General features: G+C 41.4%; 1 protein-coding gene across 1 annotated transcript; it reads right to left on the bottom strand.

Annotated features, from left to right (window-relative positions):
* Window positions 1-9,213: 9,213 nt before the first annotated feature.
* Window positions 9,214-10,296, bottom strand: LOC128617049 (trace amine-associated receptor 13c-like). The gene has a single exon (XM_053640018.1). The coding sequence runs from the start codon at window positions 10,294-10,296 to the stop codon at window positions 9,304-9,306; it is 993 nt and encodes a 330-aa protein (XP_053495993.1). The 3' UTR covers window positions 9,214-9,303.
* Between the last annotated feature and the right edge of the window lie 2,686 nt (window positions 10,297-12,982).

A 12,982-nucleotide genomic window follows, 5' to 3' on the forward strand; every position in this document is an offset into this window, starting at 1 on the left:
TCTGTGGCCCAATAAGTTTGAGCGTCAGCATCTTGAAACCGTATGTCCGAAGAGTACGGTTCAGATGACGCAGATCTAAAATTGGCCGCATACTCCCACCTTTTTTGCGGACCAGGAAATAACGGCTGTAAAAACCTCCCTCCCTTAGGGAACAGGGTACATGTTCTATGGCTCCTTTGTCCAAAAGGGAACTTACTTCCTGCGCTATCGTCGGGCTCTGGTCTGTGCTGACTATTGTGGTGAGCACACCTCTGAACTGTGGGGGGGGGGTCGAGTTATAAACTGGACCCGGTAACCCTTTTCTATGGTAGACAGAACCCATGGAGACACATTTGGCAGTACTTTCCACGCTGCCCGATGGCCTTTTAGTTACGTTAACTATTCCGCATTCTATTGGAGGGAAAGCATCAGATTTTCGTTGCCCTGTGACAGCTCTCTGACCAGAGAATACTGAAAACATGAGGACCGCCTTGGCTAGGGGAGACCCTACAGTAGCACTGGGGGCTACCTGCCCTAACAACCTCATGTCCCCTGATACGTCCCTCCACGGCCCCTCAGGACCACTCTTCTTTGACTGCTTATCCTTTATGACCATTCTCAGATCAGGCCTAGTAGCAGACCGCGAATGTGGCCACCCGGTTCCCCTGGCTGTCTGCGGGGGTTGGCGGGCTGCCATACTCACCTTCTGGGTCTCCCTCGCACTAGTGCTGGCCCGGGCTGCACTCATGGATGCCCGGGTGAGCTTGAGACAACAGGGAAGGAACTGGCTTTTTTGAATGCCGCCATATGGCGAGCTCACTCAGCAGGTCTACTTGGTAGGCCTGCAACACTGTCATTGTCTGCAGTGACCCACAAGCAAGACTACTACTGCATAGGCTTGCCCACCCATGCCACGGTGGCCTTACACGGTGGTTTGGATGGCAAAGCCGGCACCCCTAATTACCTGCTGTCGATGGAGAGAGGTAGCTCACAAACGCCTCCTCCACCTTCAGCATAGCTAAATAGGCATGCCGTTCATTCCCGACATTGACCGAATAATCCAACATTGTGGGGTTATAAATATGGCTTATGCATGGTTTTCCGCCAGAAGCTTGATACTTTGTCATGCACTTCTGGAAGAAAGGGGAGTTTCTACAGCGTGATGGATTCACTTTCACTGGGGAGAAAAAGGTTCATTCAGCCTTAGTAATCACTTCAAGCAGCTTGCTTGTAGTGCTCTCAGCTTATATGCTGTAGTGCTCTCAGCTTACATGCTGCTCTCAGTTTTTTGCACATCTTTCTGGCTCCTCGGAGTCAGAGAGGAATAACGTATTACTATTATTTTTGTGTGTGTGTTTTTTCCTTCCCCTTTTGGCTTTCCATAGCGGAAAATCCAGCGGAGAGCCAAACCCGGAAGACAGAGCAAAAGATAGAGCAGCCGTCGTCTCAGGCTCCTCTTCCAGATCCATAAGACATCCCCCGAACCTGAGATGGCTAGCTGCCTCGGCAGCGGCCGGCCCAGATCCGCGAGGCTCTGAAACCCAACTCGCTTCGGCTTCTGAGAAGAGCGCGAGTTGCGAGCCGAGCTGCTTAATGTAGGCATTACCATCCGCAGCCTCTCGAGGCTGCCATCACATGCTACACTCCTAAACACTTCACCCAGAAAATGTGCACTATTCCCCGTGATGAAACGGGAGCAAGCCGTAACACACTTCCTGAATTCTTTCTCGCTCATTACTTCCCTCTCTTTTCTTTTCTTTTTTTCTAAAAAAAAAGGGATAGAAAAGTTTAGAGATTTTGAGAAAATATAGAGTAGAAATGGAGCGTTTCTGTCACACAAACAACAGACATGCAGTCTCGCTGAAGATAATAAGGCTGGCGGCGTGGTTCACAGGTGCCATATATATATATCATGCGACGCGCTTAATTGCCCCGTCACCTGATCATGGCAGGCCTATAAGTAGAGGCATGATTTTACACAAGCTTCAGATACCGGTCACACGCGCAAGGCACTTCCCATACTGTTATGCTCAATGCAACGTATAAGTTCCCTTTGAAAGGGAACTCGCCACAACAGCTTTTTCCTGTGTGCTATCAACCTCATCAAACAAGGCCAAGGATGTTTTCTGGATTCTCAAATCATACTAATTTAAGCCGTGCGGTTCATAACCTAATTTATTAATCCTAGATTTAATAGATACAACAATAATAGCTGGACTACAGTAACTAGAGCAATACCAACGCCTGCACTGAATGCACAATACATACTATTTGAACACTACCTCAAAGAATGTACCTACATATTGTTTTTCACTCATAAAATCTGATCGGTCTCCACAGCTGTATGATCACTTGTGGCACTGTTCAATGTGTAAATGTCCATTTATTGTATTTTAGATGCCTACAGTAACAATCACAAGAGAAGAGTTCTGTGATCTGGATGTTTTTGCATGTCTGATCAGATAATGTATTTGGGGAAAAGAAGTGTGTTCTCATACTAATTGTTATAAATGGTGTGAGCAGAGCAGGACTGTTTTTTTCATGTCTTTGGGTTAATTCAACTTTACCTGTTCGGCACCCCAGTCTGAGATGTTTTTGAGCTGCCGAGATTAAATGAAGAAACTTTGTTGTGTCAGCCATCCTGGCATTGTGTGTGTTCCTAAACTGAGAATAGACATAAATCAGTGTTATAAAAAGGATACAAAATCCAGCTAATAATCGTTAGCATATCTGCGCAAAAATAACAGTTTTGTCCCAGTGCTCTGTTTATTCTTTATTTTTTGGTTGGATAAGGTCAAAGCCTTTTCCACTATAAATGAGAGGCTGTCATTTCTGCATGCCTTAAAATACCTTCTGTCATTCATCACTATAGTGTGGTGACTTTTTAAGGGAACAGAGGCCTGTTCCATGAAGCTAGTTGAACAAACACAGGGTTATGGGATTAGTTTCGAGTGGACAAAACGAAACCAATCCAGTCAGGCTTTACTGCTACCATGACACTGGTTATCAACATACTCTGTCAACTCAGGCTTTGATCCTTAAGCTCTGATTAGTCCACGAGCGTGTGCACGTAAACTTTTATAGGCTCACGATGAGAATAAACGGATTGAAAATTTATAACCCCGACATCTTTCATGTAATTTCATTTAATATAAATGTAAATTGTTTTAAGTAAATGTTTCTCTGTGACGTTCTCTTCTTCTTACAGTTTGTGCTGGGGAGTTGAATTCGTTGCGTCACTTATATGTCACTTTGCTCACAGCTGATTGGTCCAAGTTGGGTTTGAGTTCTCTTACCCAGAACAAAACCTGCCCTGGAGCAGGTCAGCCGTGGAGTGTAAGTTACTATGGTGATGAACACCAGTAAAAGCAGAGCCACTTACATGATACCTAATACCCAGTGATGGCAAAAACTAAACTGAAACTTACCTGCCTAGCCACCTAAACCAGCTTCCTGGTACAGGCCCCAGGTCATTTAAGCCGGCTTCAATGCATATGGTCCCATTGCGGGATAAAGCCATAGTTCTAGATTCACTCTCAGCATCACCCTTTGAACCCTTGGAGCTTTTAACCCTCTGTCCTTAAAATAAATCTGTTCTGATACTCATCCTGACATCTACTAAGGAAGTGAACAAGCTTCAAGTATTATTGCTGTACCTCTTCTGCACACACTTTTTCTTGGGTCACACCAAGGGTACATTGCTGCCTAACAACGTTTTCCTTCCTAAAGCCAGTGACTCGTCTTACAGTTTCATTGTTTTGGAGTTGAACAAGATAAAACCGTCTAAAAGCATGTAAATTTGTCACGTATTCCACGTAATAAAGGTTAGGATGGATGCAAATACAGATAAGAGTTTATTTAGAGAGAGTCAGGCAGATAAATCCAAATTTATCAATAATATGATATGAGACAATAGCATGGTTGAAGTAACAGGCAATGGGCTACGCAATCAACAAACAGGCATAAACGAGGCAAGGCGTGAGCAGAACCTGGCTGGTCATGTCAACAGACTCAGGCGTGAGCATAACTCAGTTGGTCGTGACGTCGGTTTCAGGCATAAGGAGAACTTGGTTGGTCGTGTCAACAGACTCAGGCGTGAGCAGAACGTGGTTGGTTGTGTCAGGTGAATCTGGCGTGAGCATAACTTGATTGGTTGTGACATTGGTTTCAAACGTGAGCAGAACCTGGTTGGTTGTGACGTCCACTTCAGGCATGAGCAGAACCTGGTTGGTCATGACGTCAGTTTCAGGCGTGAGCAGATACAGGTTGGCCGTGTCATCACACTCGGGCGTGAGTAGAACTTCGTGGGCCGTGTGAACAGACTCTGGCATGAGCAGAACTTGGTGGGCCGAGTCAGCAGACTCGGGTGTGAGGAGAACTTGGTTGGCTGAGTCAGCAGATTTGGGCGTGAGCAGAACTTGGTTGGCCGTGTCAGCAGACTAGGGCGTGAGCAGAACTTGGTTGGCCCTGTCTAGTGAGTAGTTAACAAAACATTTTCACAGTAAACCATAATGCCTTATTCGCTGTGTGTCCCTGTCTCTTCATGGCTTTGTCCCAAATAAAGTTCTCCAGCTACAGTAAAGAAACATGTGATATTTAGACACACTATATGACACGGTATGATTATCATAAATATGAACAGTTGACAGGATATAATCTCAACACTATTTAGTATAGTAGAATAGTTATTTGAGCATCACAGGCCGTCTGTAATGATAAAGAAATTCTAACACTGCTTGTGTACTAAATGGATACAGTGGTAGCTCAGTGGTTAAGATGCTGGATGACTGATCGGAAGTTTGTTAGTTCAACTACCAGCACTGCCAATCTACCACTGCTAGGCCTTTCAGAGAGACACTTAACCCTCAACTGCTCAGTTGTATGAATGAGATAAATGTAAGTCAGTCTGGATGAGGGCATCTGCTGTAAATGTAGTCAAGCTTAATTCTTCTTTTCATTGCTTACCCTAGCACGGACAAAGTGCAAGTAGGGGTGTGTCATTCAAAATCTGCAAGGACACATGGCCATCCAGGTAACAGTCTGTTTCAGAAGGTATCAACAGGCAGGCACTTCCAAACCCAAGGCCCCAAGAAAACTTGCCACAACAACAGCTTCTTCCTGCGTGCTATCAACCTCATCAAACAAGGCCAATGATGTTTTCTGGATTCTCGAATCATACTTATTTAAGCCGTGCGGTTCATCACCTAATTTATTAATCCTAGATTTAACAGCTACAACAATAATAGCTGGACTACAGTAACTAGAGCAATACCAACGCCTGCACTGAATGCACAATACATACTATTTGAACACTACCTCAAAGAATGTACCTACATATTGTTTTGCACTCATAAAATCTGATCGGTCTCCACAGCTGTATGATCACTTGTGGCACTGTTCAGTGTGTAAATGTCCATTGGTTGTATTTTAGATGTCTACAGCACCAATCACAAGAGAAGAGTTCTGTGATCTGAATGTTTTTGCATGTCTGATCAGATAATGTATTTGGGGAAAAGAAGTGTGTTCTCATGCTGATTGTTATAAATGGTGTGAGCAGAGCAGGACTGTTTTTGTCATGTCGTTGGGTTAATTCAACTTTACCTGTTCGCCACTAGACGGCGCCCCAGTCTGAGATGTTTTTGAGCTGCCGAGATTAAATGAAGAAACTGTGTTGTGCCAGCCATCCTGGCATTGTGTGTGTTCCTAAACTGAGAATAGACATAAATCAGTGTTATAAAAACGATACAACGATACTGTGAAGTTCTCTTCTTCTTACAGTTTGCGCTGGGGAGTTGAATTCGTTGTGTCACTTATATGTCACTTTGCTCACAGCTGATTGGTCCAAGTTGGGTTTGAGTTCTCTTACCCAGAACAAAACTTGCCCTGGAGCAGGTCAGCCATGGAGTGTTAGTTACTGTGGTGATGAACACCAGTAAAAGCAGAGCCACTTACATGATACCTAATACCCAGTGATGGCAAAAACTAAACTGAAACTTTCCTGCCTAGCCACCTAAACCAGCTTCCTGGTACAGGCCCCAGGTCATTTAAGCCAGCTTCAAAACATATGGTCCCATTGTACGATCTAGCCATAGTTCTAGATTTGCTCTAAGCATCACCCTTTGAACCCTTGGATGTTTTAACCCTTTGTCCTTAAAATAAATCTGTTCCGATACTCTTCCTGACATCTACTAAGGAAGTGAACAAGCTTCAAGCATTATTGCTGTACCTCTTCTGCACACACTTTTTCTTGGGTCACACCAAGGGTACATTGCTGCCTAACCACGTTTTCCTTCCTAAAGCCAGTGACTCGTCTTACAGTTTCATTGTTTTGGAGTTGAACAAGATAAAACAGTCTAAAATCATGTAAATTTGTCATGTATTCCACGTAATGAAGGTTAGGACAGATGCATATACAGATAAGAGTTTATTTAGAGAGAGTCAGGCAGATAAATCCAAATTTATCAATAATATGATATGAGACAATAGCATGGTTGAAGTAACAGGCAATGGGCTACGCGATCAACAAACAGGCATAAACGAGGCAAGGCGTGAGCAGAACCTGGCTGGTCGTGTCAACAGACTCAGGCGTGAGCATAACTCAGTTGGTCGTGACGTCGGTGTCAGGCATAAGGAGAACTTGGTTGGTCGTGTCAACAGACTCAGGTGTAAGCAGAACGTGGTTGGTTGTGTCAGGTGAATCTGGCGTGAGCATAACTTGATTGGTTGTGACATCGGTTTCAAACGTGAGCAGAACCTGGTTGGTTGTGACGTCCACTTCAGGCATGAGCAGAACCTGGTTGGTCATGACGTCAGTTTCAGGCGTGAGCAGATACTGGTTGGCCGTGTCATCACACTCGGGCGTGAGTAGAACTTCGTGGGCCGTGTGAACAGACTCTGGCATGAGCAGAACTTGGTGGGCTGAGTCAGCAGACTCGGGTGTGAGGAGAACTTGGTTGGCTGAGTCAGCAGATTTGGGCGTGAGCAGAACTTGGTTGGCCGTGTCAGCAGATTTGGGTGTGAGCAGAACTTGGTTGGCCGTGTCAGCAGATTCGGGTGTGAGCAGAACTTGGTTGGCCCTGTCTAGTGAATAGTTAACAAAACATTTTCACAGTAAACCATAATGCCTTATTCGCTGTGTGTCCCTGTCTCTTCATGGCTTTGTCCCAAATAAAGTTCTCCAGCTACAGTAAAGAAGCGTGTGATATTTAGACACACTATATGACACGGTATGATTATCATAAATATGAACAGCTGACAGGATATAATCTCAACACTATTTAGTATAGTAGAATAGTTATTTGAGCATCACAGGCCATCTGTAATGATAAAGAAATTCTAACACTGCTTGTGTACTAAATGGATACAGTGGTAGCTCAGTGGTTAAGATGCTGGACGACTGATCAGAAGTTTGTTAGTTCAACTACCAGCACTGCCAATCTACCACTGCTAGGCCTTTCAGAGAGACACTTAACCCTTAACTGCTCAGTTGTATTAATGAGATAAATGTAAGTCAGTCTGGATAAGGGTATCTGCTGTAAATGTAGTCAAGCTTAATTCTTCTTTTCGTTGCTTACCCTAGCACGGACAAAGTGCAAGTAGGGGTGTGTCATTCAAAATCTGCAAGGACACATGGCCATCCAGGTAACTGTCTGTTTCAGAAGAAATCAACAGGCAGGCACTTCCAAACCGAAGGCCCTATGTTCTTTTATGTTTAACACATCTATATAAATACAAAGAAATAAAAACTGAAATTCTCATAATACTCTTTTGATCTCAAACCCAAACTTCTTCAGTCTACAGCTAAATAAATAAATAAATAAATAAATTGACCTTTCCATGCGAATAGTTTTGGAGGTGACTTCATTTAATCCATGCAGTTTATCACCTATTTTATGTATACAGCATAACAGATAGAGCATTAATGTCTGGACTATAATAACTACTGCAATAACAATGCCTGCACTGAATGCACAAGACATGCTATTTGGACACTACTCCAAAGAATGTATTGTGACGACAGGCCGGCAGCTGGCGCACAAAAGAGAAAGAGCGCTCCTCCCGCGATCTAAAAACTAAAAAATAAACTCTCCACGTTTGCCACATAAACAGCCTCTTGTGTGTCTGTGCTCAGCTCACCGTTGTCTAAGCTCGCTACAGTATCTACTACACTTGTAAAGTCTGATCTGTCTCCATATCTATAAGTTCACTTGTGGCACTATTTTATGTAAATATAGTCTTATTTATTAGGCTAAAGCCCCCCCGCCCCCCAATTCAAACTTGTAATGCTGTAATAATATGAAAGCTTTAAGATTTAATACCATGCAAACTGTATTTGTAATGAAGTGACAGAAAACACAGACATTCACTCAGCACTCATCTGCATTTAAAATGATTCAATATGCCTAAATATCTGTATAACACTGTAGATTGATCATTTACCTTAATAACACCAACTTTATAAATATCACAATAAAAGCACAAGTTAATATTTTCTTATGAAAACTTATTTGCCCTTGGACCATACATGTTAATGCACAAAATTAACAGATGGTGTGTGTGGGTGCGGGGGCGGGGGTGTATTGGGAGATTTGATTTATTTCATTAAAGTTAAAATTATTTACAATAGCAATATTTAGCCATATCATCAGAAGAACTAAAGAGAAAAAAAGATTATTAATGAAAGAATATTTATTAATGCAGAGCTCGGTTGGAATATATGCAGAGTTATAATTAATTTAATGCACCTCCTAAACCCACAGAGTATAAATAAATTAATAGATTAATGGAGGAATTAAGACAAAACCTGTTTATTAATTCTGTAATGTTTCTGTCTGTAGTGTGATGACATCACCTAATAAACTGTAAATAAAATACAGAATAAACACACCAAAAACCCAGACCCAGAACACGTCACAAAACTCATGACATTTCCCTTGGAATAAAGAATGCTATGTTTATACACCAGACACACACCGATTAAAGAACATGATACTACACTTAGTCCTCCTAGAGAGTGTGTTTGTATAGAGAGTGAAATACTGACCCACAGAGATCAGAGTGTTATTATAGATGGATAATATTGTGAAAAATAAACAGTAAACAAAACAAAACAAAAAAAAAAACCTGCAGGAACCTCTCCCCAAATATCCAGATCAACACCGTATTGAATAATATATAATATCAAACAGAATAAAGCTCTTATATTATATAATACAGTACTGTAAATATTTATTACATTGATGGTGGGAATTAGATTTGTTATAGAAACTTAAATTAAATCTAATGTAAAAGCAACATTTAGGCACATCATCAAAAAGAGGCTATTTATGAAAGAATATTGATTAATGCAGAGTCTGTCTGGAATATTCGCAGAGTTATAATTAATTTAATGCACCTCCTAAACCACGGGTAAAACAGAGCATAAATAACAGGATTAATGGTGGAATTAAGATAAAGCACATTCACAAGTTTCAAAAATGTTTCTGTCTGTATTTCAATAACATCACCTAATAAACTGTAAATAAAATACGGAAGTAAACACATCAGAAACACAGACACTAAAATGCCCAGGACTTTAGCTGCTTTTCTCTCAGATTTCATCGAGTGTGAGGTGATTTTCTGTGTTTTAGGCCGTGTGTGATTATTAAGCTCTCTGATAGCAGTGGCATGTTTCTTAGCAATCACAAACACTCGAGTATACAATATGATTATGACAGAGAGTGGAAATATAAATGAATATATAAGGTCAATTACAGACCAAACATCATTCAGAAAGATAAAACACTCTCCAGGACACATTACAGTATTTGTAAAGTTTCCATTGTGATATAAGAGTAATGAGCTATAGGCCAGCACCACACACCAGACACATACAATTACAATACCAGTGATCCTCACAGACACTCTGTTCATGTAGAGAAAGGGGTTTGAGAGAGCCAAATACCGATCCACAGCGATCAGAGCGATATTATAGATGGACGAGATTGTGAGGAAACAACAAATCAACCAAAAACTGATGCAGAAATCTCTCCCAAAAATCCAGCATGACTCGATCGTCCAGATTAACATCGGCGGCATTACTAAAGCACCAACGAGGAAATCCGACACAGCCAGAGAGAACATGAGCATGTTTGTCGGTGTGTGAAGCTGCTTGAAGTGAAGAACAGAGATGATGACGAGCATATTTCCACACACTGTTAGAAGAACCACAGCAGCTGAACACACGTACAGTAAGATATAAACTGCAGGAGATCCAGATCTCTCTGGACAGGAGAAATGCTCACAGCGATCAGACTGGTTAAACTCCGTCAGGTTCATTCTGTCATACTGCCACAGAAATACATCCTATATTAGATGCTAACATTGTAAATCTGTACCTGCAACAAGTCACAATCAAATGACTTATGGCTCAAACGGGTCTGGTGTTTTTATAGTTCATAAATTACTCACACCCCCTGAGTTTGAGTGGCAGCATGTGAATCCATATGATGTCATGCTGTGTTGGAACAAAAGGCCTAATACTGACTAGTGAGTAGTTAACAAAACATTTCACAGTAAACCATAATGCCTTATTCGCTGTGTGTTCCTGTCTCTACATGGCTTTGTCCCAAATAAAGTTCTCCAGCTACAGTAAAGAAACGTGATATTTAGACACACTATATGACACGGTATGATTATCATAAATATGAACAGTTGACAGGATATAATCTCAACACTATTTAGTATAGTAGAATAGTTATTTGAGCATCACAGGCCGTCTGTAATGATAAAGAAATTCTAATACTGCTTGTGTACTAAATGGATACAGTGGTAGCTCAGTGGTTAAGATGCTGGACGACTGATCAGAAGTTTGTTAGTTCAACTACCAGCACTGCCAATCTACCACTGCTAGGCCTTTCAGAGAGACACTTAACCCTCAACTGCTCAGTTGTATTAATGAGATAAATGTAAGTCAGTCTGGATGAGGGCATCTGCTGTAAATGTAGTCAAGCTTAATTCTACTTTTCGTTGCTTACCCTAGCACGGACAAAGTGCAAGTAGGGGTGTGTCATTCAAAATCTGCAAGGACACATGGCCATCCAGGTAACAGTCTGTTTCAGAAGAAATCAACAGGCAGGTACTTCCAAACCCAAGGCCCCAAGAAAACGCCACAACAACAGCTTCTTCCTGTGTGCTATCAGCATCATCAAACAAGGCCAATGATGTTTTCTGGATTCTCAAATCATACTTATTTAAGCCATGCGGTTCATCACCTAATTTATTAATCCTAGATTTAATAGATACAACAATAATAGCTGGACTACAGTAACTAGAGCAATACCAACGCCTGCACTGAATGCACAATACATACTATTTGAACACTACCTCAAAGAATGTACCTACATATTGATTTTCACTCATAAAATCTGATCGGTCTCCACAGCTGTATGATCACTTGTGGCACTGTTCAGTGTGTAAATGTCCATTGGTTGTATTTTAGATGTCTACAGCACCAATCACAAGAGAAGAGTTCTGTGATCTGAATGTTTTTGCATGTCTGATCAGATAATGTATTTGGGGAAAAGAAGTGTGTTCTCATACTGATTGTTATAAATGGTGTGAGCAGAGCAGGACTGATTTTGGTTGGATAAGGTCAAAGCCTTTTCCACTATAAATGAGAGGCTGTCATTTCTGCATGCCTTAAAACACCTTCTGTCATTCATCACTATAGTGTGGTGACTTTTTAAGGGAACTGAGGCCTGTTCCATGAAGCTAGTTGAAAAACGCAGGGTTATGGGATTAGTTTCGAGTTGACAAAACCAAACCAATCCAGTCAGGCTTTACTGCTACCATGACACTGGTTATCAACATACTCTGTCAACTCAGGCTTTGATCCTTAAGCTATGATTAGTCCACGAGCGCGTGCACGTAATCGAGTGACGTCGACACAGAACAGGCAATAGCTTTCAACATGGGAAAAGAGCATGTGTGTGTACTTCGGGTTGAAAACCTTTACTTTTATTGGCTCACGGTGAGAATAAATGGATTGAAAATTTATAACCCCGACATCTTTCATGTAATTTCATTTAATATAAATGTAAATTGTTTTAAGTAAATGTTTCTCTGTGAAGTTCTCTTCTTCTTACAGTTTGCGCTGGGGAGTTGAATTCGTTGTGTCACTTATATGTCACTTTGCTCACAACTGATTGGTCCAAGTTGGGTTTGAGTTCTCTTACCCAGAACAAAACCTGCCCTGGAGCAGGTCAGCCGTGGAGTGTTAGTTACTATGGCGATGAACACCAGTAAAGGCAGAGCCAGTTACATGATAACCAATACCCAGGGTTGGCAAAAACTAAACTGAATCTTACCTGCTTAGCCACCCAAACCAGCTTCCTGGTACAGATTTGTTATAGAAGCTTAAATTAAATCTAATATAAAATCAAAATTTAGGCACATCATCAAAAAGAGGCATTGATTAATGTTCTTTGATAATTCTTTGACTGATTAATTAATTAAAGCCCCCAACACGCCCTCTGCAACCCTACAGACGACACCAACGCATGAGCACTTCACCCCACTGCACCTCCTTTGCACCCTCACACCCACAGAACTAAAAAATAAACTCTCCACGTTTGCCACATAAACAGCCTCTTGTGTGTCTGTGCTCAGCTCACCGTTGTCTAAGCTCGCTACAGTATCTACTACACTTGTAAAGTCTGATCTGTCTCCATATCTATATGTTCATTTGTGGCACTATTTTATGTAAATATAGTCTTATTTATTAGGCCAAAGCCCCCCCCATATTCCAACTTTCAATGCTGTAATAACATGAAAGCTTTAAGATTAAATATCATGCAAACTGTATTTGTAATGCAGTGACAGAAAACACAGACATTCACTCAGCACTCATCTGCATTTAAAATGATTCAATATGCCTAAATATCTGTATAACACTGTAGATTGATCATTTACCTTAATAACACCAACTTTATAAATATCACAATAAAAGCACAAGTTAATATTT

This window comes from Ictalurus furcatus, chromosome 2 (genome assembly GCF_023375685.1).
Source record: "Ictalurus furcatus strain D&B chromosome 2, Billie_1.0, whole genome shotgun sequence".
NCBI lineage: Eukaryota > Metazoa > Chordata > Actinopteri > Siluriformes > Ictaluridae > Ictalurus > Ictalurus furcatus.

Bases quoted from the DNA above. Each gene is read 5' to 3' on its own strand.
- LOC128617049 (XM_053640018.1), bottom strand. From the start codon at position 10,296: ATGAACCTGACGGAGTTTAACCAGTCTGATCGCTGTGAGCATTTCTCC.